We start from the raw sequence: 25,939 nt of genomic DNA, 5'->3' as shown, positions 1-25,939 counted from the left end.
GGATGCGATTCTGAGCTCACATATACATACCTGTACTAGCCCTGCTCAAGCTAGCCTGCTAAAAATAGCAGTGTAGTTGGGGTAGCACATGTGATGGCTCAGGCTAGCTGTCCTGAGAACATTCCTGCTTGGACTCCCTGGAAACTAGCCTGAGCCGCCACCCATGTTAGCCCTGACACTGCTATTTTTAGTGTATTAACTCGAGCATCTCTACGCTAGCTGAGAATCACACACCCCCTTTGCTCCACGTACAGGCATAGCCTAATTTAACATTTTTACAGCCTCCAGAAAAACTCGTAAGGTCCCTTGCAAAGCTGCTCTATTGTGCTGGCAGCACCAGACATTTTATTAATTGGCCCCTTTTTAAGGTTGTAGATTACCCCCCTTCATCTCTTAAAGCTACCGTTACAAAAAAAAACTACTGTAAGTGTGTAACACCTGAGAACTCAGAAAGTATTAGGGATAAAGAGCTTTTACCATATCCTGAACCCTGGTCCAAAGCCTGCTGTAGTCAGTAGAAAACATTTTTTTTGGCAATGTCTGTGTTTTTGTTTTTTAAATAAACTACACTGGGGGGAAGTCTCTGGGTTTAAATATAGCTTCATGGACTAGTGTTTCAAAGCTGTGTTGACCTGATCTTTCTAAGCTGTGCACTCCAAAATCTTGATTTATATTCTGTGGTTTGAGAGATTTTGAGTCTTTTGTATTAAAATTATAAAATGTGCTAAAAAGTACTAGTAGGTTAAGTACCACAAGTAAAATCCATACAGGTTGCTTGAGGGTTTGAGGGGAGAGCAGAAAGAAATGACATTTAGACATGAGTAAGTTTAGACCTAGGCGGCTGCTATTGAAACACAGGCCAAAACTTTACAAAAGATGTAGCTTTGTTACCTTGTTCTCCAGACACTAGAGCAGGGGTTCTCACAAGACATGTTTTGGTGGCCTCAGTGTGCGGCCACCAACTCTTGCTGGTGGCCGTTCTGACAGTTTTTTTCCTAAAATACTTAATTAACTTTAGGAAAAAACAAATAAAAATGCATATATACATGTCCAAATCATTGTAATGTATTTATGTAGAGGTTTTTTTTCCAGACAAAATTATTGACAGTTGTCTCTATTCTTTACTGGACCTAAACAGAATAGAAATACAAATAAGGTGCTTTGCATGTTTTGCCTTTTTTTTTTTTTTTTTTTTTTTTTAAGACTTGCTAGTTAGTAAGTCTGCTACTGTGAAAAACGATATTTGTATATTTGTTAATACTACTTTTCAGAGCAGACTTACTCAGCCCCGGCAAGATGGGGGACAAATTAAGCCCTGGGTGGGGAGATGGGGGCGGAGGTGCAGTGGCAATTGGAGGGCTGGAGGAGGAAGCAGAGGCCAGGGCGACGGTGGGGGGTGAGCCTGGGGTCAGAGCATGAAACTCTGTGGCTGGGGAAAGGAGCCCAGCTCCACATGGATGAAGGCCCAGGAAGGCAGTGAACTCCCACTGATCTCCTGCTCCTACAGTGTTTATAGCTCCAGAAGGGGGCAGGGACAAACCGCTGCTGGTCGGCCCACGGGAGGAGCTGCTGCTTTGCCCCCATCACTACCCAGGAGGCTGTGGCCGCACGAAAAGCCCCTGGTGGCTGTATGCATGGCCGCATTTGAGAAACACTGTGCTAGAATATAAGTGAACAGGGTACAGTGTAATCAAGGAATAGATGTGAAATTGTTATCGATACTGCAAGATGTTTTGGTGACGGTGGCAGAAGCTTTTCCACTCATATGCTCAATTGCTGGCTTTTTGACATTTTCTATTTGTCATTTGGATTAGAAGAAAAATTATAACTAATTTCAGACTAAAATTAACTTTGGAGACCAGTTCTTGGCAGCCACGATAGATGTGTATTGATAAGTAGATTCAGTAAGAAATGTTCCCAGGGTCAGGATTTCTCACAGCAGCCTTGGCACTGAGTCACTGTACACATTTATAGTAGTATGCATATGTGTCACTATTATGCACTGTTTTAACTGCTTTAAACTCAATACTATGCAATTGACTGTTTATACTAAAACCTGATTATGTTTGCTTTCCTTCGAAGGAAAAAGGAGCACTTAGTAGGAATACTGTTACTGATATATATTTTATTTGAATGATATGGATGTTGGTCAAGCGTTTTTTCTTGGGTGTGCTTTGTGCAGGCACCATTTTACAGAGGAAGAATGTTTTTTATCTGTCCAGGTTCTCATACCATGCCCATCACTTGAGCATAGGAGCACCCCGGGTGAAATCCTGGTCCCATTGAAATCAGTGGGGATTTTGCCATTGATTTCAGTGGAGCCAGGATTTAATGCATATGTAGAAAGAGTGTTCAGTGATAATAGCTGTCATATATAGCCTCATGGAACCGGCTCAAAAGAAAGGGGTATTCAAATTATGGTCAGTGGACCACCAGTCCTTCCTGGTGGTTCAGAGAGTGCAATACTTTGGGGAATCAAATGGTAGGGGGCTGGGAAAGCAGAGAGAGTGTTGTTAGCATTGTGATTACTCTCCTTTATGGTATAGGATAATTCCCAGTATCACATGGGATACAGCAGCTAATGTTGACAATTTAGTATATACCCACATGCGTTTTAAAGTAGTTATTGGTATTTTAATTTCTATACTAGGTGTAACTTCTTATGATAGGCCCCTGAAAAACTTTCACTGGTGAACGGTGATTTTATGTAAAATATTTTCCCTATATATTTTCTTTCATTTACATTTATTTCCCCACATATTCTGGTTTGGAAGCTTTTTAGCATACATTCCCATTGCCCGTTAAAAGAAACTACATCCCACGAGACTTTATATAACAGATTCTTCTTAAATAATCACACAGATGCCTGATAGTACAACTTTAATACTGTAGTTGACTTTTAAAAAACATTTTCCAGGTAATGGTACTAGCATGATACGGGACAGGGGAAAGGTTTTCATATAGAATTCTATTAATTCTTAACAGCGGAATATCTCAATGGCCGGTGCAGAAAACTCAAATTACAGAGCTCGGGTGGACGCATTACATCCGTATGCCACATACACGTTCCGAGTGCGTTGTTCAGCTTCTGAGCATTTCTGGAGATGGAGTAAATGGAGTGAGACAAAAAAGCTCACAACTTTGGAAGCCCGTAAGTTTATTGAACTGTCTTTTATGTCAAAATATTGAACTTGTAAGCCATATGCTTAACAAAAAGAAAAGGAGTACTTGTGGCACCTTAGAGACTAACCAATTTATTTGAGCATAGCTTTCGTGAGCTACAGCTAGCTCATGCTCAAATAAATTGGTTAGTCTCTAAGGTGCCACAAGTACTCCTTTTCTTTTTGCGAATACAGACTAACACGGCTGCTACTCTGAAACCTGTCATTATGCTTAACAAAGTTGCCTTATTTTGTAAAATCTCCTTTCTTAGCTCCTGCAAGAGGACCGGATATCTGGAGAGAGAGAAGTCCTGTCAGAGAAACTCTAACAGTCTTTTGGAAGGTATGTACCTCTGTGTGTGTGTGTGTGTGTCCATTGCTTTTCTTACATATTTTTAATGTCTGCAAAGTTTATAGCCAGTAAATCTAATTGTTGTTCTTAAATATTTTATAGTGCCTTTACTCAGAAAATTAGTGTCCTAAACGAAAACATCATTGTTCCAGAAATGTGGACTATGCTTTTAAAAAAAAAAAAAGATTAAAAAAAAAAGATATTACTAAAAACAGCTGCATATGGAATTAAGTAGGATTTCACAAACAGGATAACTTCCTTAAATTTGTCCCTTTTGAGAGTTGTCTTCAGTGCTCATGTGTTAACTCCTAAAAACATTCTTGCTTTACTGACTTCTTTTGCCTGGTAATCCCAACTCTTGAGTATTAGATGCATGTAATCCTGTGTCCTGATTTTTAACAAAAGTTTTGGTTTTAATGTGATTTGTGCTTTTTTTGTTGCATAGCCATTACTTCTTTCTGAAGCCAATGGAATAATACTGTCCCATGAAGTGTCATGTTACCTGCGGGAGACCATGCTTGAAGTCCCTGTACCCTTGAACAGCACTGAAATAAAACTTGAGGGAAATGATTGTTTAATTAGTGTTGCAGCCAAAAATCATGCTGGCTTATCTCCCCCTTCTAGGATAACTAGTGTGGATCTTCCAAGTGGTGAGTACACGATTCAAGGATTTAAAACATTCGAAGCTTGTGGAACAGCTGGGTGGTTGTGTTTCAGAAAATTGAGCTGATCTGCGCAAGTAACGAGTGCTTTTTTCAATCTACAGTCACTGCTTTTTTTTTAAGTGCAGCGTCTCACCAGCAAATTATACTCGTTGCATAGAAGGAAGGCAGCAGTTACAAGCTAGGTTGCTGTGTTGCAGTTTTCTGGACACTTCCCAGGAATAACAAGGGAGAGGCTAAATCTTTGCCACAAATCTTCAACTTTTAGGAGGTTTTATTTATTTTTGTGCCATCTTTTTGACTCAAATGAATATGATTAAATGTAAGAGGATCAAAATAGGTTTTTCTTCAGTGGAACCTCCTCAATGCTGCATAGTTGTTTAACAGTTTTCCACTCTGTGGGATTCGAACATCAACTAAATGCATCTGTAGTTGATCACATGAAGGGAGAATAGGAGCAGACCACGTACATCACAACATGGTCCCAGTTCCCTCTTGCTCCAGGGAGAAAGTAATCTCTGTCAGCTCTATACCTGGTGCAGATTACTTCCCCATCCACTCCCATTCATCTGGGTCGTCTGGCACATTGGGAAGACAGAGTCAAGGCACTGCTAGCTCTCGCCCAACTCTTCTGGAGCGGGGAGTAGCAGCTCTGCAGAAGCTGTGCTTCCTAGCCCCTCAGCCCTATGCTGTGACCTGTCTTAAGGCACATAATGTGACCCATACACCCAATGTGGGCATGTAACAGACATCACAGTTGTGCACTTTCTGTCTGAAGTTCTGAAAATAAAATCACATCTCTTGAGGCAGAAATGTGTTTTGTTTGAGATTGATAGTTGGGATGTCAGTAACCATGATCCCCCATTATCCAGAATGAGTTTTGTCCTCAGGCTAAATAGCCTTCAGCTCCTGTATAGCGACACTTCCTATTAATTTATCACTGCATATGTGAAAGAAAAGGAATTGGGCAGGATAGATAAATTAATGGCATCACTTTAATAACTCCACATCATGAGCAACAAATGCAGCTGACTCTGCAGAATGTAGGGCTCTCTAGATAATTCAGCTCTGTAGCCTGTGACCGAGGGTGACAGCCGGAACTCTGTGATTATTACAGCATAGTACTGGAAAGGTAACATTTGGAAGACTGAATTTCCCTTTGGTGTTACCCAACATATACTCATTCTGAATTGTCTTCCGAGTTGACATAGGAATTATTTGAAACATGACTCACCACTGACCTGGATTACGCTGCTATACAGTCACTTCTGGCTGCATCCTGTACATGTTTATAACATCAATAAGAGAGAAACGTTTCTGATGCTCGAGACAGGTTTCATGAAAGAATTGAAAGGGAAGCAAAACCTATGTCATATCCTACTTAATGTGAGCTTTCAACATAATTAAAAAGATACAGTGGAGGAGAAGCAAACTTACTATGTGGGTGCTTATCTGGCCTCCTTCGTGGCAGTATTTGTGCTGCTAGTCTAGACTGCAGCAAAAAGATGCACGTACAGCACTTCAATATCCAGTGTTGTTTTTTGCTGAGAGAATGCTATTGAGCCGGCTGTCAGTAAATTAATTTCATATTAACAAAATTCTAGAAATAAAATACTGTGCAAGTGTCATAAAAAACGAGTACCCTAACTTGTGATTTCTTTGAATGTTCAACTTTTTAGAAACTATGTGTTTCAGGGTTGTTTTTTTAACAGTTTAAGAACTTGCCCTGTCTATACATTTACCCTTATAGTCCCATCAAATGGAGAGAAATGAATACAAAAAGAGGTGAAATTGACATGGCTTTAAGTGGCAATTCAGCAATGATATTTTCTTCCAAACAGTTGTACGGCTAGCACACAGCATACGGTCTCATAGAACACTCAGCATTAACATAGCCCTTTAATATTCACAACGCCTCAGTGAGGAATTAAGGTGTTTCTCTTTGCAACATTTTTTTTTTTTAATTACTGAGGTTTGCCTTTCCCTTTAAAGTCAGTCTTGCCTAGACTGGACAGTTTTAATAAAATGTGATGATCCAAGCAAACAGGGATCAAGGCTAAGAACATTGAAACTCAAGGAAAGTTGAGGAGGTTCTGAAGATGTGATGGGGTGTTCAAGTATTTTGGTTGCTCGTGGAGGGGATCTTTAAGACTTACTGGGCCCCACCTGAATAGTGGCCATAGGTGGAGGTGAGGTTCTGTAGGAACTAGTTAACAGCCTGGTGTTTGGGGGGTGGATGAATGAAAGGAATTAGTAGCTGGAGTCTTCTACCAAATTGCTGTGAATTTGACTTAAACCAGAACCCCTGCAACAGAAACTTATCCCCAGAAGGTGATTTGTATCCAAACCTGAGGATTTGCTGAAATTTTTATCTCCTTTCTGCACTACTCTTGCAGACTTCACTATGGACGTCTAAGCTTGATTTATAGTGCTTCAAAAAGTACAGTATAATTTACTACAATTTCACAGAACCAGTGGCGTGATCCTCTTTCCAAGTGTGAACACATTGTATGTGTGTTCTCATGATACCTGTTTTCTAAGAACTGTAGTTCAGGCTTCAAGAAAGCCCTTTGAGCTAAAGATACAGGGCTGAGATCTAATGTTTTTTATATACTGTCTTTATTGTAGACAATGTCAAAACAGAGCTGGCAATTGCAATGGGAAATGGAATTTACATTTCTTGGCATTCTGACCCCAACGTGACCTGTGGCTACACATTAAAATGGTGTATTTCATCTGGATCTGAACCCTGTAGTGTGGACTGGGAAACGTTTCCTTCAAATGCAACAGATGCTGTGATAAAATCTGGTAAGAGAAAATCATTGTTTAAATTAGGCTGTCCAATTCAAAGCTTGCATGGTATGCAAGTGAATGCCGAAAATTATCAGGGGGAAGGATAAAAGGTACTGTTTTAAAATACCTTCTTTGTGCTAATATTTCTGTTAACTTCTCTCTCTCCTCAGCTGTCTCCATCTCTTCGTTCTTGATTCAACTATTATTTTCTTTACACTTTCCATAATGTTTTGAAGTTACTAAAAGAAATGTAGCTGAAGCCCAAACTTTAGCATTCTGTAAAATTGTTAAAATCCCAGGCAAATCTTCCAGATTCCAAATGTACCAGTCTGGACACCAAGGGGAGGGGTGGGGGAAAAGAATGAATTGGTTTTTTGAGTGTGAGAAAGTGTGAGCTTCCTCTGTTGGCTTGCAATAAGTAGACAATTGACTTTTCCTGGAGCAAGGCACATTCCAGGTATCTAGATGCAGGTGGACAGGCTAAGAAATAAGCAAAAGGCAGGTGTGATGGGAACAGTGAGGAGCAAAGTGGGGAGAAAAGAAATAAGCAGGAAAAGAGGCATATTTCCTGCTGTCCAAGAAGGCATTACAAAGACTAGAACTTAATAAATTAAATATAAAGGCCCCAACTAGAGCCAACATTTAAGACTCAGTCACCTAGAGCCTCAACCCTACAATGAAATTCTTGTAGTCAGACCCCTGCACCTGCCCGGAGCCCATTTGGCAGCACCGAGGCTCCCAACACTCATAGGGATCAACCCACATGCATCAGATTGTTGGCTCAAGGTCTGAGCATTTGACTGCGCAAAGACTACTACTGAGCACCTCCTGCAACTTCACCGAGTGTCAAGGGCGTGCAGCGCTTTGGAGGGCTGAATCTTTTGTCATCTTATAGAATGATGGAATAATAGAAATGTAGGGCTGGAAGGGACCTCGAGAAGTCAAGTCCAGCACCCTGCACTGTGACAGGACCAAGTAACCTTGACCATTCCTGACAGGTGTTTGTCCAACCTGTTCTTAAAACCCTCCAGTGATGGGATTCCACAAGCTCTATTAGAAGCCTATTCCAGAGATTAACTCCCCTTATAGATAGAAAGTTTTTCCTAATATCGCACCTAAATCTCTTTTGCTGCAACTTAAGGCCATTATGTTGTATTCTACCTTGAGGAGACATGGAGAATTATTGATCCTCATCCTCTTTATAACAGTCTTTAATATATTGTGAAGATTCTTATCAGGTCCCCACTCAGTCATCTTTTCTGAAGATTAAACATGCCCAGTTTTCTTCTTTTACCCTTCGTCATAGGTCAGGTTTTCTAAATACGTTATCATTGATTAAATAATTGTTCTCCTCCGGACTCTCTCCACTTTGCTTCTTTCCTAAAACGTGGTACCACAAATTGAACACATTACTCCAACTGAGGCTTCCCCAGTGCCAAGTAGAGCGGGACAATTGTCTCCTGTGTCTGACATATGACACTCCTGTTAATACACCCCAGAATGATGTTAGCCTTTTTTCACAGCTGCATCACATTTTTGACTCATATTCGGTTTGTGATCCATTATAACACCAGATCCTTTTCAGCAGTAGTACCACCTAGGCAGTTCTTCCCCATTTTGTAGCTGTGCATTTGATTTTTCCTTCTTTGATACTTTTCACTTGTCTTTATTGAATTTCATCTTGTTGAATTCAGACAAATTCTCCAATATGTCAAGATTATTTTGAATTCCAATCTTGTATTCCAAAGTGCTTGAAATCGCTCCCAGGTTCATGTCACCTTCATATTTTATAAGCATACTCTCCACTCCATTATCCAAGACATTTGATGAAAATATTGAATAGTACCAGACCCAGGGCTGGCCCCTGTCGGACTCCACTAGATACGCCCTTCCAGTTTGAGAGCAAACCACTGATGGTTAGTCTTTGAGTATGGTCTCTTTACCAGTTTTGTATCCACATTATAGTAATGTCATCTAGAACACATTTCCCTTGTGTATGAAAATGTCATATGGGACTGTTTCAAAAGATTTACAAAAATCAAAATATATCACATCTACTGCTTCCCCCTCACCCCCCATCCACTAGGCCAGTAACACTGTCAAAGGAGGAAATTAGGTTGTTTTAGCATGATTTGTTCATGACAAATTCATGCTGGCTGTCTATTACCCCCATTATCCTTTGGGTGCTTACAAATTAATTGTTTAATAATTTGTTCCAGGTATAAAGTTAGGCTAACTGATCTATAATTCCCCAGGTCTTCTTTGTTCCCCTTTTTAAAGATAGGTGCTATGTTTGCCTTCTCCAGTCTTGTGGGACCTCACTGGTACTCCAGGAATTCTCAAAGATAATTGTTAATGGTTCCGAGACTATTTCAGGGTAGTTCCTTAATTTCATTAGGCCTTGTCACTTAGACATATTTAATCTTATATAAATATTCTTTAACCTGTTCTTTCCCTAGCTTGACTGGCATTCCTTCCCCTGGGTTGTTTAATATTAATTGTGTTGAGTATCTGGTCACCATGAGCCTTTTCACTGAAGACTGACACAACATAGGCATTAAACACCTCAGCTTTCTTGATGCCATCAGTGATTAGCTCTCCTTCCCTGCTAAGTAGAGGACCTACACTTTCCTTCATCTTTCTCTTGCTCCTAATGTATTTAAAGAACCTCTTCTTATTATTACCTTTTATGTCCTTTGCCAGGTGTAACTCATTTTGTGCTTTAGCCTTTCTGGTTTTTTTCTTACATGCTTGTGCTATTCTTTGGTACTACTTGTTAGCATTTTGTCCATGTTCCCACTTTTTGTAGGGTACCTTTTTGATTTTCAGGTCATAAAGAGCTCCCGATGGAGTGAGCTGTAGCTCACGAAAGCTCATGCTCAAATAAATTGGTTAGTCTCTAAGGTGCCACAAGTACTCCTTTTCTTGTTGCGAATACAGACTAACACGGCTGTTACTCTGAAACCTGTCATATAGGCCTTTTATTATTCTTCCTGTCTTTCCATTGTATTAGGGTAGTTTGCAGTTGTGCCTTTAATATTGCCTCCTTGCAAAGCTGCCAGCTCTCTTGAACTCCTTTGTCCCTTAGACTTTCTTCCCCTGGGATCTTCTCTCTCTAAACAAGAGGGAAAAACAATGTATGTTTTATACAGACTTGATTCAAGCCTGGAGCTCATTATTGAAGAGAATAGTCACCCTGAATAACAGTGCTGTAATGGGTATGGCTATAATAACTAAGAAGAAATCAGTTGTTGAGCCACTATATCTGGGGAGGGAAAAGAAGCACCAGGACAGCCTTGAAGGAAAAATAGCATCTCTGTTAACATTGCAAGTGTGTCTTTCATAATGGAAAGCAACAATTCGTGCTGCTTCCAACGTTTTCGTAATTTATATTTGTTCAACTGTCTAGGTTGCTCTGAGTGGGCCAAAATGATTTACTGACTCTGAACTGTGCGAGTAACGGCACACCTTTTGTGTATAAATACAGTAGGGATTAAATAGGGGAAATATTTATCTGTAAATACCGTATGGTCTAATTCAGGGGTTCTCAGGCTTTTTCTTTCCCAGGCCGACTTGTGTCCCAACAACTGTTTTTCTGCATATAAAAGCCAGAGCTGGTAATAAGCAGGGCAATTGCCTGGGGCCCCAGGAAGCTCAATTGCTCAGGCTTCTATATGCAGAAAAACAGTTGTTTCCTGCGGCTTCAGTGTTCTTCAGCTTCAGCCCCAGGCAGCAGGACTCCAGGGCAGTGGGGCTTTAGCCCCTGCAGTGTGGCGGGGCTTGGCAGACTCCCTGAAACCTGTTTGTGGCCCCCAGCGTGCCACGAACCCCCAGTTTAGAATTGGTGGTCTAATTATTGGTGGTGTTACTTTAAATGTTTTTGTATGAAAATATGCATGTAAAAGCTTAAAATATAACTCTTGCTAAAAAGATTTTGCTTACCAATGATATTCTTCTGCAGCTCTATTTCAACCTGGTGTGAGATACAATTTTTCACTATATGGCTGCAAACACAATGGATATCAGTTATTACAGAATATAACGGGATACATGAAAGAATTGCGTAAGTGCATTTTATTGTTAAGATCCTTTAGAAATACAAGATCAAATAAATATGACTAACCTGTACTAGTTTTTGCTAGATAAATTAAAACAAGTCTGAAAGCAGAATCTCCTTACTGCTGAATATTTCCTTTTTCTCTTTCAGTGCCACCAGCCTTCAGAGTTCATTAATAAAGATTTTTAATGTATCACTTATTCACTAATTCAGTGAACTTCCACTCTCTGCATCCTAGCTGGTTCTTATTCTGTTGTCTGAAAATCAGATTGAAATTATTGTAATATTTAATGCGAGAGGGGATACAGACATTAAAATGGGGATTCAGCCCTAAAATGTTTGAATAAATGGCAATATGAATTCCACCTTCCTCGTCTTACTCACTTCTGTGACAAATGTGCTCAGTTTGCAAGTCAAAAGACGTTTTTCCCACTGTCACCCCCACAATGTTATCCTGAGTTTTGACAGCCTGGTGATTGGCTTCCATATTGCACATCATCAACAACACACTCTGCATCCAAATATGCCCTTTGTTGTGCTCATGTAACTGCATTGTCTTCAGATTATGCTGTGTGACACAGGCGCCGACTTTCCAAAGTGCCAGGGCGTGCTCAACCCCCGGCTCTGCACCAGGCCCCGCACCCACTCCACCCCTTTTCCCAAGGCCCCACCCCAGCTTCACCCCCGCCCCGTCTCTTCCCGCTCAGTTTGGCCCCCGTCCCCCGAGCACACCGCATCCTCGCTCCTCCCCTCACCCCCCACCCCCGACCCTCCTGAACACTGCAAAGCAGCTGATCGTGGCGCGCAGGAGGTGTGGGGCGGGAGGGGAAGGTACTGATCCACGGGGCCCGCCGATGGGCGGAAGGCGCTGGGGGGAGGGAGAATAACAGGGGGGCTGTGAGTGATTGCTCAGCACCCACCATTTTTTCCTCGTGGGTGCTCCAGCCCTGGGGCACGCATGGAGTCAGCACCTATGCTGTGTGACATCTGTGCAGTCCCATTTACAGCCAGTGTGGTTGCACAGGGGTTGTACAGGTAAAGACAGTTGTACAGGTGAAGATAGTGGTTGTACAGGTAAAGCTGAGGTATAATTTGGGCTTCAAGGAACCATTTTTACCAGCCTTCTGCGGTGTGAAAAGAGTCCATCTTGACGAGAGCTGGGCAAAAAATGTTGGCCAAAACTTTTTTCCCCAAAGAATTAGCTTCAGGTTGACTGAAACATTTTGTGAATTCAGGTTGAATTCACCAAATTGTTTTGGTTGGAAAACAAAACAAAATTCTGGAAAAATTAAAACATTTCATCTCATCATCAATGTTTTTCTAAACAAAAAGCGTAGATTCTTTTTATTCAAAACACATTTTTGGTTCAAATGATGCAATTTTGCTTGTTTAACAAATGAAAGGTTTTATTGTTTTTGAATAAAAATATTTTTTTCAACCTGAAACCTACATTTTCTTTACTTTTTTGGGTCACCAGAACATTTAAAAAAATTTGTCTTTGGTTCGATGCAAAACAATTTTTTTTGTTTGGCCAGTGAACTAAAAAATCAGTCATTCACGCAACTCTAATCTTGACTGTTGAAGCCAAAGTGAGTGTGTGGGGCTCAGTTACTTTGCACGTAAAAATATGTCTGAGTATATTTAATATAGAAATCAGTGAGACACAGTGAATAAAGAAACCTACAATGTTCTTTATATCTAAATCAGTTTTTAGAGTAAAATTCCATTTTTAAAATATGAATGTACAAATTGTCTCATTAATTAAAATTCCAGAGTTTCTATAGCTACTGCTATTTGCATTTATATCTGATATATGCTGATATTGATTTGGAATGCCTTAGACATTTAAGGACAACCCCTGCACTCCCTTTTGCTCTGTTCCTGGAAGTCTGAACTCCTCTTTATACTTAATAGCTAGGAGAGTGAAGGATAAATGCATATTTTGGAGCTATAGGACCCATTTCATTTCTGCCAGGTGCTTGGAATAATTTTATTGGAAACTTTCTCTGATCACGTAGTCTGAGCCAAGGTAATGCTTTGTAGGGATCATTGCTTGTTGCTTAATGCTATGATGGAAGATGAAATGAAATGTTTACTCTAAACTCTTGTTTTCAACCATTTACACCTCTCTTAAAAAACAAAAAAGCATTTGGACTAAGTTTGTCATTTTTCAAAACAGAAATTGTGATATAATAGATATATAATTTCTTGTTTTGTAAGAACACAGTTGGCTTCTAAAATTTCACTCATGATGGTATCTGTACCTCCAGCTTAAGGCCTGTTGTGTGAATTTGCCTGGCTATGATCCCTGCACTAGATCCCATGTATTGCAATGGAGACTTGTGACTCCGGCTGGGACGCAGCAGTGCTTTTAAACAGCGTTAATATTTTTCTCAGTGAAGAATGCAGGCTCTGTTGTTACTAAACACAATTTCTTCAAATAAAGCAAAGTTACAGACATTTGAAAACGAGACAATTTCTATTAAGTTGCGTCTTTCTAAATGTTTGCACTAGTTGGATTTATTTTTAACGTGTGTTCATACTGCAAGCAGGAGCATCTTTTTGTTCTGTTTGTATAGCACCTAGCACAATAGAGTCCTTGTCCATGACTGGGATTAGTAGATGCCCTTGCAATACAAATTAGTGGTGATAATATACCAACAGGGAGGCTGATGTAGTGACACTTGGCTAATGTCACCTCCTTTTCTTTTTATTAAGAACATTTTCAGTGTAGTGATCAACATGTAAGTCTTAATAATAATGCTGTAATACTAACATACTCTTAGCATACAATGGAAGGATAGTTGTGTAACTTTTTTTTTTTTTTCAATTCTTTCCACAGCTCCAAAGGTAGCACCAAATTTTACTGTAGAAGAAACCTCTTCAGAGTCAATATTAGTAAAATGGGAAGACATTCCTGTTGAAGACTGCCAGGGCTTTTTAAAGGGATATATTCTTTACTTTGCAAAAGGGGAGAAAGGTACTTCAAAGACTAATTTTATGGAAGAAGGTAAATAAAATATATGGTCCTCAATTTTCCTGTAAACTCCTTACACTCGCTAATGAATTGTCCTTTAGAAACAATTGTTTAATTACAGTTCAGTTGGCATTGTTCAGCACCTAAAATTGGCCTTTAAGAACTGGTGAAGACATTTAAAATACTAACAGCTCATGTGGGCAAGAGTAAATGAATTAAGTGGAATTTCTACTTGACTAGGGTACCCACACCACACAAGTCACCATGACAATGAACATCCAGTCTCTGAGGAAAACACTGAATGAGAAGAGAGTGTGAAAATGGCGAACCCTCCAGAACTGAGTTAAGAGCATCGGCAGTGTGGTTGGGATAATGTTGTGTTGCCATTGCTCAAGCTAATCTCCGTTCTGTAGATAGAGAAGGCCAGTTTCTTTCCCTGTCAGTGTGATACTTTTCATTCAGTTCATTCCAAAACTGATAATTGTGGTAGTGTGCAAATGATAGAGGAAATAACCTTATAAAATGTAATTGCACTTACGAGAGATGTTCTGAAATGTAATTATATGAAGTCTGTAGCAAATGATGGAGTTCAGTGCGTGACATCTTTATTTTCAGCTAGCAGTTTATTAATGTTTAGTCTGCCAGGATCCTTTTTCTTCACTCTTTGGCTTGTCTGCACTGAAAACTTAGAGTTAAAATTCGAGTTCTGCTCCCAACTCAAGGTTAGGATTGTGAGTAGGCTTTAATTTCAGTATGGTGATGCTTTTAACTCAAGCTGGCTGGCCCATCAGGAAGTAGAGGCTAAAACTTAAGTTAACACAACTAGTCATCTGCTAACACAATGACTCTGTAGTACGGATGCAAGTCTTCCAAGGGCTTCTCACAGTTCCTCCCCATGTGCCAGACAGGGCAAACAAGTTCTCCCACAGTTCATTAGGAAAGAATTCATAGAATGGCTCAGCTTACTGCAGTGCTAAGAACCCAGACATATGTCATCAGAAGTCTTAGTGCAGCATCAGTGTGGACACATCAGCTTGAGTATTACTTCATAGCAGGGCTGCCCTCACTCGAGCTGGGCTAACTTAAGAGGAGTAACGCAAGTGTACATAATGAGAGTTACTTCTGCACTGAAGATATACCCTTTGTGCCGCTTAATTAACACCCTGTTACACGACACAGTAGTGGATTTTCTGCAGCATAATTCTGTATGCATGATTTCGCTCCATTAAAAAGATTGTTTTCCAGTTCAATATGAAAGTTTGAGTTTTGTGAACATATTCTAATGTGTACATTCCCTATATTTTTAAACACAAAACAAAACAGGGTCTCCTGAGCTAACAGTTAAGAATATTACTGACCTAACAAAAAAGTCTTTGAGAATACTTGATCTTCAAGGCAAAACAAGTTACCGACTGGACTTACGAGCCTATACCGTTGGTGGGATAGGCCCATCGAAAGACCTGTATGTGGTGACAAAGGAGAATTGTAAGTTGAACATTCCTGTTCGCTAATACTTGTAGCATGGCAGTGCTTAAGTCAAAGAGCATCATGATCTTTATCTTGGACTCATCTGACATCTTTTCCTGCTGAGCTATCCCAGGCCTGTTATCCATATTTTTAAATTGCAGATTGGGGGGAAAAATTAACCTTACAGCTGTTTAACTGTTACAGCTACTATGAAGCTCATAGTAATTAATGCTTAATGTTTAAAAACTTCATCTACTCATACATATGGATGGGGTCTGAACTCATAACTGCTCAAAAGATTGAAAATGACTAAATCCACCTGAGGATGGGGTTGGAGGGGGGTGGGGGGAGGAAAGGGGGTTACGCAGTTTGGAAAGAAGAAGTGCATGAAACAACTCTGCCCAGAAGGCTAAACAGGCAACTTTTGTTAGGGGAGAAGAGGAGGAGATGCTCAGTGATCTTAAAAGACTAAACTAAGTAAAAGGCAATGCACTTATGCAACATGTAATTAACCTGTAGAAATCACTGCCACAGAATAGACAAATAGTTTGATAATTTTAAATAGCCATCTAAAATACAATAAACACTAGAAGTTATGCTCTCTGGGATAAACTTTGCAATCAGGCCTATCACCATGCGTCTGAGGCTTAGTACCAATAGGGGATCAAACAGAAACGTCTTCCTTTTCTACACACTATTTCACAATTGACCAACTGGGAGGATTTGTCTTTTGCAATGAAGGATGTGCTATAGGTCACGTTATAGGCAGATGGGGCTTGATGAGCCTCCACTGATCTATAAAGTGGCCTATAATATCTGGGAATGTTACAAAAGGGTTGTGAGCCACGAACTTTGCTGATAACTTTGAATATCTCTTACTGTTTTTCTTTATTTTTTCCTAGCCATGGGGTTGATCATTGCCATTCTCATCCCAGTGGCAGTAGCTGTTGTGCTTGGAGTGGTGACCAGCATCCTTTGCTACCAAAAGAGGGAATGGTAAACGCTCATTTTCAGTTAAATTCTGTTTTTGTTGAGTAATTTATTGCCTTCCTGGGGCGGGAGGTGGACGTGGACCTCACCTCTCATGAGTGCCTCTGGTTGGCTGGGGGTGGTGCTGCAATCTTATTTTCCTCCTGGCACCCCCTGTAGGCTGCCAACTTTGCTAAAGGCAGGTTTTCAGTGGCCCAGCACTCCAGGCAAGTCACACACAATCTAAAATGGACAAACCTCTTCTGGGGTACTCAAGTAAAAAACAAACATAAACAAGTCTTCCAGTTCCCTGGCTCAAACTGGACTCAGCTCATTCTTCCTGAGGGTGCCTTCTCTCTTCAGTCCCTGTTGGGCACATTTAAATCTAGCCCCCTTTCTTGGGCTTTTAGTAAAGAATCTTTTACCCTCTTCAGGGTTTAGGCCACTTCTCCACTGGCCGGTGGGAGAGAGGGGGCCGAGGCCCACTTGCTACTCTGGGCCCCAACCCAGGGACCCTGCAGACAGCAGCCACGTGCTGCTTTCCTTAATAGTTGCTGCTGCATTCCCTGGGCTGTTTCACACTCGGTCTCCTTGCCTTCACCTATTACCTTAGGGTTAGTCTTGGGTTCTCTCTGCCTTATCTCTGCTTGAGCAGGGTCTCTCCCAGGCCTCCTTCCCTGAAGAGTTTTGCAGCCTTCCTCACCCTTCTGGTCCTAACCACTGACTGACCTGCTAAGCCCCTTCAGCTGCTTTTAACTGAGCCTGTTGGGCTCTGATTGCTTGCAAGGAAGCAACCATTCTAGGAAGGCCTGGAGGACCCACCTTCACTGCTCCTGCAGGGGGCCTCAAAAGGTCTGGTACCCCCTGTCATGCTTCCCAAAACACCTGAGGATTTCAGTGGGCTTTACGCAAGACTTTTGAGTGAGGAGAAGTATTATTCCCATTTTATAGTTGGGAAGGATAGGAAGGAAGGGAGGCCCAGAAAAGTAGCGATTTGGCCACAAGGTCCCACAGTGAGTCAGTGACAGAGCCAGAAGAACCCAAATCTTCTGCTCATTGTCCAATGCTCTTAACCATTAGCCTGTGTGTAGGGAGCAGTAGAAGATCTCTTAGGAGCCTCTTCCCCTCCACCTGAGGCTGCATTCAAGGTCAGATGAAGAAGAATCCTAATTACAATGTGTAGAATTAGGCATACTTTTAATTTGTGATCTGCCCACAATCAATTTGCAGTCCATCTTCAAGCTTTCAGAAACCTGAAACTCCAGTGGAAGCATCAGAAGAGTGTGTGTGCATTTTTTTACATGCAGCCCAAAGCACAACTGTGTAAAGTGAAAAATTTGAACAGTTAAAGTTTATTAATCCTGTGTTGAGGATTATGACCTGATAGTAACATCATGACTGTTTTTCTTGCATTCTTATTTTGACATGCTGAACCTTTGTTGGTAATTTTGAAAATTCCTTAAATTTTCTCTATAAAGGATTAAAGAAACGTTCTACCCTGACATTCCAAATCCTGAGAACAGTAAGGCATTGCAGTTTCAGAAGAATATATGTGAGGTAACCTTCATTTTAATTCAGTTTTTAAGCATCTAAAACAGTGGTCCCCAAACTGTGGAGCCTGGGCCAGCCCCCGGAGGTGGGGAGGGAGCACCACCCAGCTCTGCTCTGGCCCAGCCACCAGCCCCTGGCTGTAACTCCACTCCCGGCCTGAGGGATGGGGGTGGGAGTGGGGGTTGGGGTGTGAGAACACATTCTATTACAGGTAAGGAGGGGTGCGAGAGGGAAAGTTTGGGGACCACTGATCTAAAATGTACAGTTGCATCAAGAAGATATGTCCCAAGGGTCAGTAGAAGTGATGATATGATCTGGCTTATCCCCAGCTGTTAATTTCCTTCCTCCTTGCATTGGCAGCAGTGCGAAGCGAGGGTATGGCATTCTCGCCAGCTCCCTTCCATGCCCACTACTAACACTTTGTAATTGGAAGTAAATGGAAAGGCAAACTTATCTTTCTTGTGTAATCTACTCTGACAGCATTAAAGGGAAATAGTGGTTGGTTTTATATTAGAAATATTTTTTGGCAAAATTTAGGAATAGTTTGAACTTGCTAAAATATTTTAAAATGAGCTGAACATCAGATATACAAATAGATATATGGGGAAGCTGGGGAGTTGAATAGTTGAATAAGTTGAATAGTTTTTTAAACAGTAAACAATTGCTCTGCTGCAGTGTACAGATGGTGACACTTCTCTCAATTTAACTAAGCAAACCACAGTACAATATACTGTCTATATAAACTAAAATAGTATTCAGTTTTCTTAATATCAAACTCTTTTGCATTATCCTCACTTTCTTGCTTTTCTTGTGGCTTATTTTTAGGGGAACACAGCTCTTAAAACCTTGGAAATGAACCCTTGTACCCCGAATAGTGTGGAAGTGGTGGAAACGCGATCCACAGTCCTTAAGATAGAAGACACAGAAATTATATCCCCTGTAGCGGATAGTGAGCTTCCTGAAGATGGGTCTGACCCAGAAACAGGAAGCCACGTGGTAGTGTCATACTGCCCACCAATCATTGAGGAGGAGATCTCCAGTCCACTAATAGATGAACCTGTGGGATCTTCTCAGCTCATTTATATTGACATTCAGTCAATGTATCAGCCTCAGATTAATCCAGAGGAAGAGCCAGAAATTAACTTTGTCACTACAGCAGGCTATAAGCCGCAAATGCAACTGCCAATTAATTCTATGAAAATGGAGTGTCACTCACCTACAGAAGAGGACTTAGATAAAACTGCGGGCTACAGACCTCAAGCAAACACTAATGTCTGGAAGTTAGACTCTCCAGACTCTCCTATATCAATTCAAAGCAACAATGAAAATGGATCTTTTGGAAGTCCGTGCTCCATTAATTCTCGACAGTTTTTGATCCCCCCAAAGGATTATGAAGACTCTCCCACCCCTAATAACACAGGGTGGGCCTTTACAAATTTTTTTCAGAACAAACCAAATGATTAGCAATCATGGTAATCGTCATTTCATCTGAACCTGCCATTCAAGAAGTTCTTGTTCCTAGTGTTGTCGTAACAGCATGGGTTATCCTTGGAGACAGTCGGCAGCATTTTTTTTCGTGAGCTGAATGTTACCACATTTAAGTTAAAGTGTTAATGTTCCATTTTAATACAAGCTGAAAACCCAAAGTTATAGAAACTCAATTGTTACACTACAAAGATATTGGGGTTTTGAGGCTGGATCTCCTCGGAATCCTAGTCAAAGAACTCTGTCTGCTTTCAAGTTGTGTTTCAAAATCAATATGATCTCATACAACTTGTTACTTTGAAAGGGGTTCTGCTTCTGTTGTTAACTGGTTCTTATTATGAATATTCAGAATGACTAAATCCAAACCAATTTACAAACTGTCTAGATGAGGGTGATGGCGGTAGGCAAACTTTTAGTCTAACAGCTGGAAATTACATGCTTAGATTGGTAGTTAATTAAATCTGTTACCTAGACATTACAATTAGCACTTCAATCTGTGCTTAGTTAAACTTCCACAGGAAAAATATCATAATCATTTAACACTTTTAAACAATGGCTATTCATGTTTGTTGTTTGATAACCAGAACACTAGTTTCTGTACCTACTGTACAATGTTTATTCAATATCTGACTCAGGGGTACAAACTTGGAAAATGAGTATAACACTGATTTAAACCTCAACAAGAACTGCAAAATGTTTAAACTTCAGCATTAATTTTTTAAACCTTAAAACACTATATTTTTTCTCTTTTGGTTAAGGAGGTAGTATTTCCTAACATATTGCACTAATGTGTTTTGTATTTTATAGCTGCAGCTCCAGATCTGCTACCTCAAAGAGGTGACGCATCTTTTTCTTCTAGAAACACTCATTTTGACCATTATTAGTCTAGAACTAAAGTGCTGTGAGCAGGCCACCCAAATGATTCGTCTCATTCTTCAACAGTCATTGATTGCACTCACCTATCGGTAGAGACTGCTCCGTAGATTGCATTTAATAGCACTAGCTGCCCAGGCAGATTTGCTCCACCAGTGAGAAAGGTTGGTCTTTATCTGTAATAGTTTCCACCAACCAGGAAGACTCCGTGGCTAATCTCCAGAAACACTATCTACCAAACAGAGCACTCTTTCCAAATCTTAGGTGGAAACATAAGGTGGGATTTCTCTACGGGCAAGGGGGATCCCACGTAAGCTAATGCCACTAATGATTTTTAATAACTACCTCCCCAGCACTGGTCACCTGATGTAATTTTCTAATGGCAAGATTAGTGTTTGTGTATGTTTTAAAGAAAAGTTAAAAATCATCATCTTTGAGTATTTCTGCTTTCACACTTGCGTCACATAAACATGCTATAAACAGCTCTAATAGTAACACTTCAATGTATAAACATTAGGTTGTGACAGATGCATCAAAAGAACCAAGCCATTACTTCATTGACTTTGTTTTTTAAATGCTTTATAACTTAAATATGTTACTAATTGTTAAAAAAAACAAACAAAAAAAAGAATAATGGAGGGTCAGGAGATACAACATTGAAGGAAAACAGAGTGTCCTTAAGATCTTAGCTGAATCCTTTTAAGGTCTTGATTTCAAGCATTAATTTGTGGCTCCTCAAATAATTAAATTGCAGAAATAGTTTTCTAAACCAAGCTCTGAGACAGCCCGTCCTGCTGAATTTGGTATCAGACCCACAGCTCTGAAGTAGTCTGAGCAGATCAGGAAGACGGGTCTGCAAAACCATACACATCCACTGCATGAGGAACTGTAATCTGGCCACCCATCAGACAAAAATTACCTTAAACCTGATCACAGCAATACATACTAAGATTCTGTATCTGCACCCACTCTTTTATATACTTCAAAGGTGGCATAGCTTACCATGATCTATGTTTGGCTGAGTCACTTGGATAAAAATCAAAAGGAGTACTTGTGGCACCTTAGAGACTAACCAATTTATTTGAGCATGAGCTTTCGTGAGCTACAGCTCACTTCATCGGATGCATGCCGTGGAAACTGCAGCAGACTTTATTTATACACAGAGAATATGAAAAAATACCTCCTCCCACCCCACTGTCCTGCTGGTAATAGCTTATCTAAAGTGATCATCAGGTGGGCCATTTCCAGCACAAATCCAGGTTTTCTCACCCTCCACCCCCCCACACAAATTCACTCTTCTGCTGGTGATAGCCCATCCAAAGTGACAATTCTTTACACAATGTGCATGATAATAAAGTTGGGCCATTTCCTGCACAAATCCAGGTTCTCTCACCCCCCTCCCAAAAACCACACACACAAACTCTCTATCCTGCTGGTAATAGCTCATCCAAAGTGACCATTCTCCCTACAATGTGCATAATTAAGGTGGGCCATTTCCAGCACAAATCCAGGTTTTCTCACATCCCCACCACCCCCATACACACACAAACTCACTCTCCTGCTGGTAATAGCTCATCCAAACTGACCACTCTCCAAGTTTAAATCCAAGTTAAACCAGAACATCTGGGGCGGGGGGGTAGGAAAAAACAAGAGGAAATAGGCTGGATTTGTGCTGGAAATGGCCCACCTGATGATCACTTTAGATAAGCTATTACCAGCAGGACAGTGGGGTGGGAGGAGGTATTTTTTCATATTCTCTGTGTATAAATAAAGTCTGCTGCAGTTTCCACGGCATGCATCCGATGAAGTGAGCTGTAGCTCACGAAAGCTCATGCTCAAATAAATTGGTTAGTCTCTAAGGTGCCACAAGTACTCCTTTTCTTTTTGCGAATACAGACTAACACGGCTGTTACTCTGAAACCTTGGATAAAAATGAATGTCTTTCTCCAAGTGTTCCCTATCCTCTCTTAAACCAAAAAACACTGGATGGATCAGGTATTGATTTTTATGTGACATAAGAGGATCCTGATGATCAGCTTGATGAGGCTTGAAAGGCAGAAAACAAAAGAGGATATTAACCTCTTCAGATCTGATTTATGGTGAAGGCACATTGCTCCATCAGGATATCAGAGAACATCCTGTCCTCGGGACCACTCTGCAAATGTGGGGAAAAAGCAGTTCCACACCTTGGTCTATTATCAAAATTCTCATTGACTTCCCAGATGTGTGCAGGGTACCAGCTTTTCTTTCGGTAACTTCAGGTAACTTCAAAGGGTGGGCTGTCAAAGGACAGTAGATTCTTGGAGATTTTTATCCCAAGTCATAATGCAACTGACTTTTGAACTGTTCAGAATTAAATTTAATCTTTCTTGGGATTTCTATACATACCTGCAAGTAACTCACTTCCTAGACATGGTAGCTAAATGAGAAACTCCACAATTGGGAGTACCAATTGGAAGAAACTCTGATGGTGGCCTTACTCAAACTCTTCTGGCTACCGTACAATTTTTGTTAAGAAATGCAAGTACGTGCCTCAAGGTCTTTCATCTCCTGAGCTTCATATCCATAAGATCTTCAGGAAGAGGCATAACAAATTAGTGAAGATGTCAGCCAACCTTTGGGTCTGAAAGGGTAAAATAGGATTGAATGACTAATATTGTTAAGTGATTGAATTTCTTTCCAAACCTGTGCAAATGTACACTAATCGCTGAAGCGCCTTAAAGAAAAAAGTAGAGTAGTAACTAGTCTTCCATACCAAGGTTACTCTCTATGCATGGTGCTCTTTAACTTCCATAAACATTAATGGGGGTTGTGAGGATAAAGCCATGTGTTTCAAATGAAATTAGGCTCCTTAACTGATGTCTTGTAGCTTCCCAATGAAATCCCTTTGTTAAGATAGGGTCATTTTCCCGTTTCTGAAAAGCTTCTCATATAATAGAAAATTTTGCAAGACATTTATCTTTTTTATATCTCAGCCTTTGGATTTATTAAAAACCTATAGATATTTACTTTAAAGTGTGTGGGGGGGAATAAATGTTACTTCCAAAAGGGAGTTGAATTTAATAATAAGGGATTCTGTCAACACTCACTATCACTCTTTTTTAGATCACGGCTAGTATTTCGGTTTTAACACTGTTGAGGCATCTAAGAGATGTTAATGTGTTTTTTGCTTTTTTTTAAATGTCAGGCAGTTTAATTCTGGAGCAAATAATTTATGCTGCTGCTTTTTAATTTTGAGCCATGTCTGGTTTGTAGGATTTTGTTTTGTGGAAAGGATTTTTGTATTCTCTCCATTATTGAGCATCGGTAGCATTTGATTTATTTGTGTGTACTCTCTAGTCTATGTTCATTGTTTGTGTTGTATTGACTGATACATGGGGACTTGGAATCCTAACTGATATGACATTTTAATTAGGGTTGTAAATTTGAATAGCCTATATATGATATACCTCACAAAGCTGGTTAATATACCATCAAATGTAGTAAGCTAACGTTACAGGTAGTCCAGTGAATTTTTTCCTCTGCCACGTGTTCTCTGCATATGCAGGCTTAGGACCTGATCCTGCAAACATTTACTACCATGTAGGCCTCACTATGGTAACTAGTCCATTGAAGTAATGCTACTACATAGAGTAATGAGCACCACATCTGGTAGAAACTGCTTGCAATATTGTCGCTCAGATTGAAGTCAATTGGCAGATTCAGCATATTTCTTAGAGTACGTCTGCACTTCGAGCTAGCAATGTATTTCCCAGCTCAACATACTTTTGCCGGCTAATGTCTCCTTGAGCTGGGAATCTTACCTCCAGCGCAAAGTGTAGATGTATCTTTTGTTTTACATGGTAGGATGAGGGTGTTAGTTTTACAGGGAAGAGGGATAGGGTACTTCTTCCCCTCTGAAGTAGAAACCTGGGTTACTCTGAAGAGGAAAATACAGGCCTCTGAACATCACCTAAGCAAAGCAAGTTTGGGCCTGATAACCATTTGATGCAGGTTTATATTGTGTGGTCCCCTGAGACTGTCCCTCTGACCCAAGTTCAGTTGAATGTGAAATTGCTCAGAGAGGGAGAGTAATTGCAGAATCAAAGGAAATTGTATGCATGGGAGGGGGCAAGATATTCCAGAGAGAAATGTAACAAGATCATCAGTGCTATATTTTTAGTCAATTTAATTATATTGCTTTTTGTTTATTGTACATATTAAATACGCTACAGTAATAGATGTGACTAGCATTCAAAAGCTATATTGGAAATATAAAGGAAAAACATGAAAATTGATTAGACTGGAAGAATCAAATGGATAGCTGTGCTGTGTTTTACTATAATAAATAGCTAGCATATCCTAGCTTCTCGTGTAAATAAAATAGTATTCTCAGTTCCAAAGTAGAGGAATTTTGGGAGAATTTTAGTTCAAATGGTTTTAATATCATTTCTAATTTTTTTAAAGGTCCTAAATTATTTATGCAAATATATACTTGTACTTATACTGTACTTCCATATTGTATAATAAGTCATCTTGAAATTCCAGGACATTTTATCAGAGAGCCCCACTCTGGCACATGACGTATTAGAGGTAGAACATTTTCTAAAATGCTAGAAAGGGGAATGCTACCTGGACTTCCCACAACATGGTTACATTGTGGTTCATGTTGTTGCATGTAAAATATTGACTTGTGCAATTAACGTTTAAATGGATGCTGTTAGCAGTTGTTCTTTAGACTGTTGTAGTTTTTGTTTCAGTAACTCTCTGTTCTTTAGAGAGGAACAAGAACCCCAAATCCAAATACATTCAGACTTCGGAGGTTTTGAAATCCAAGCCCAGATACAGCTCCAAACTTGGTATGTTTAAAGATCCAGTTCCACATCCTGAAGCTTGGGCCCATCTGTTATTTTTTAAATGTCCTCATAGCAGCTGGAAAATAGTTCCTTTCATCATAATTATTTTCTTTTCCATTTGTCTAACACTGGATTTCCCCCAGTGTTTCTAACATAGCCAATATCTGTGGTTCCTTTTTCATGTTAGGCAAACAAGTATCAAATGAGGCTAGCAGGAGTGATGTTTTGCAGCCTTAGAAATTGTCCCAGCAGGTGAAAGAATAGTTTTGCCCACAAAATGGTAGCTGATTTCTCTGCAGAAGGGAGATGAATATCCACATGAGTTTCAAACCTTGGCAGACTACATTTTAAGCCTAAATTATTTCACAGGCTCCTTTTTATTATGTACCACTTAAGGAGATATTGCTAGATAAAATTTGGCAGAGTTAGGATCTGTGTAATAAGAAAAAAAATCAAAAGCGCACACCAACAGAAATATTTTCATGATTTAAACAATTCTAATTGGAACAATTTTTTTAAAACAAACATTTGCAACTCATATTGCCGCATTTCACTAAGGCATGAGAACTAAAGAGTGTAATCGATTAGAAATTGACTATGAAGAAAAGTTGCTAATTTATTTTCATTGTTCAAACTCAGAAAAATTCAAAAAGTAATCAGTTTAACTAGTGAAAAATCAAATTGAATTAGCAAAGGGCTTCCTTTTACTTTAGATTATTCAAGGGTTTGTAACAAAAATAAGAAAATGAATTTTTAA

General features: G+C 40.0%; 1 protein-coding gene across 3 annotated transcripts in view; it reads left to right on the top strand.

Annotated features, from left to right (window-relative positions):
- The window catches only part of LIFR (LIF receptor subunit alpha), a 93,970-nt gene extending 72,504 nt beyond the window's left edge, over positions 1-21,466 (top strand). For all 3 annotated transcript variants that reach the window (XM_084628348.1, XM_084628347.1, XM_084628346.1), the window contains 10 exons: positions 2,986-3,151; positions 3,434-3,504; positions 3,959-4,163; positions 6,804-6,983; positions 10,930-11,031; positions 13,868-14,035; positions 15,326-15,487; positions 16,372-16,465; positions 17,917-17,995; positions 18,815-21,466. In XM_084628348.1, coding sequence (XP_084484474.1) covers positions 2,986-3,151; positions 3,434-3,504; positions 3,959-4,163; positions 6,804-6,983; positions 10,930-11,031; positions 13,868-14,035; positions 15,326-15,487; positions 16,372-16,465; positions 17,917-17,995; positions 18,815-19,453 — 1,866 coding nt within the window. In that variant the 3' untranslated portion in view covers positions 19,454-21,466. The remainder of the gene's footprint in view (positions 1-2,985; positions 3,152-3,433; positions 3,505-3,958; positions 4,164-6,803; positions 6,984-10,929; positions 11,032-13,867; positions 14,036-15,325; positions 15,488-16,371; positions 16,466-17,916; positions 17,996-18,814) is intronic.
- Positions 21,467-25,939: the final 4,473 nt, after the last annotated feature.

Source organism: Lepidochelys olivacea (assembly GCF_965140295.1).
Source record: "Lepidochelys olivacea isolate rLepOli2 genome assembly, chromosome: 5".
NCBI lineage: Eukaryota > Metazoa > Chordata > Testudines > Cheloniidae > Lepidochelys > Lepidochelys olivacea.
The sequence above is the reverse complement of the archived record's forward strand: the minus strand, read 5'-3'. Positions and strand labels throughout refer to the sequence as shown.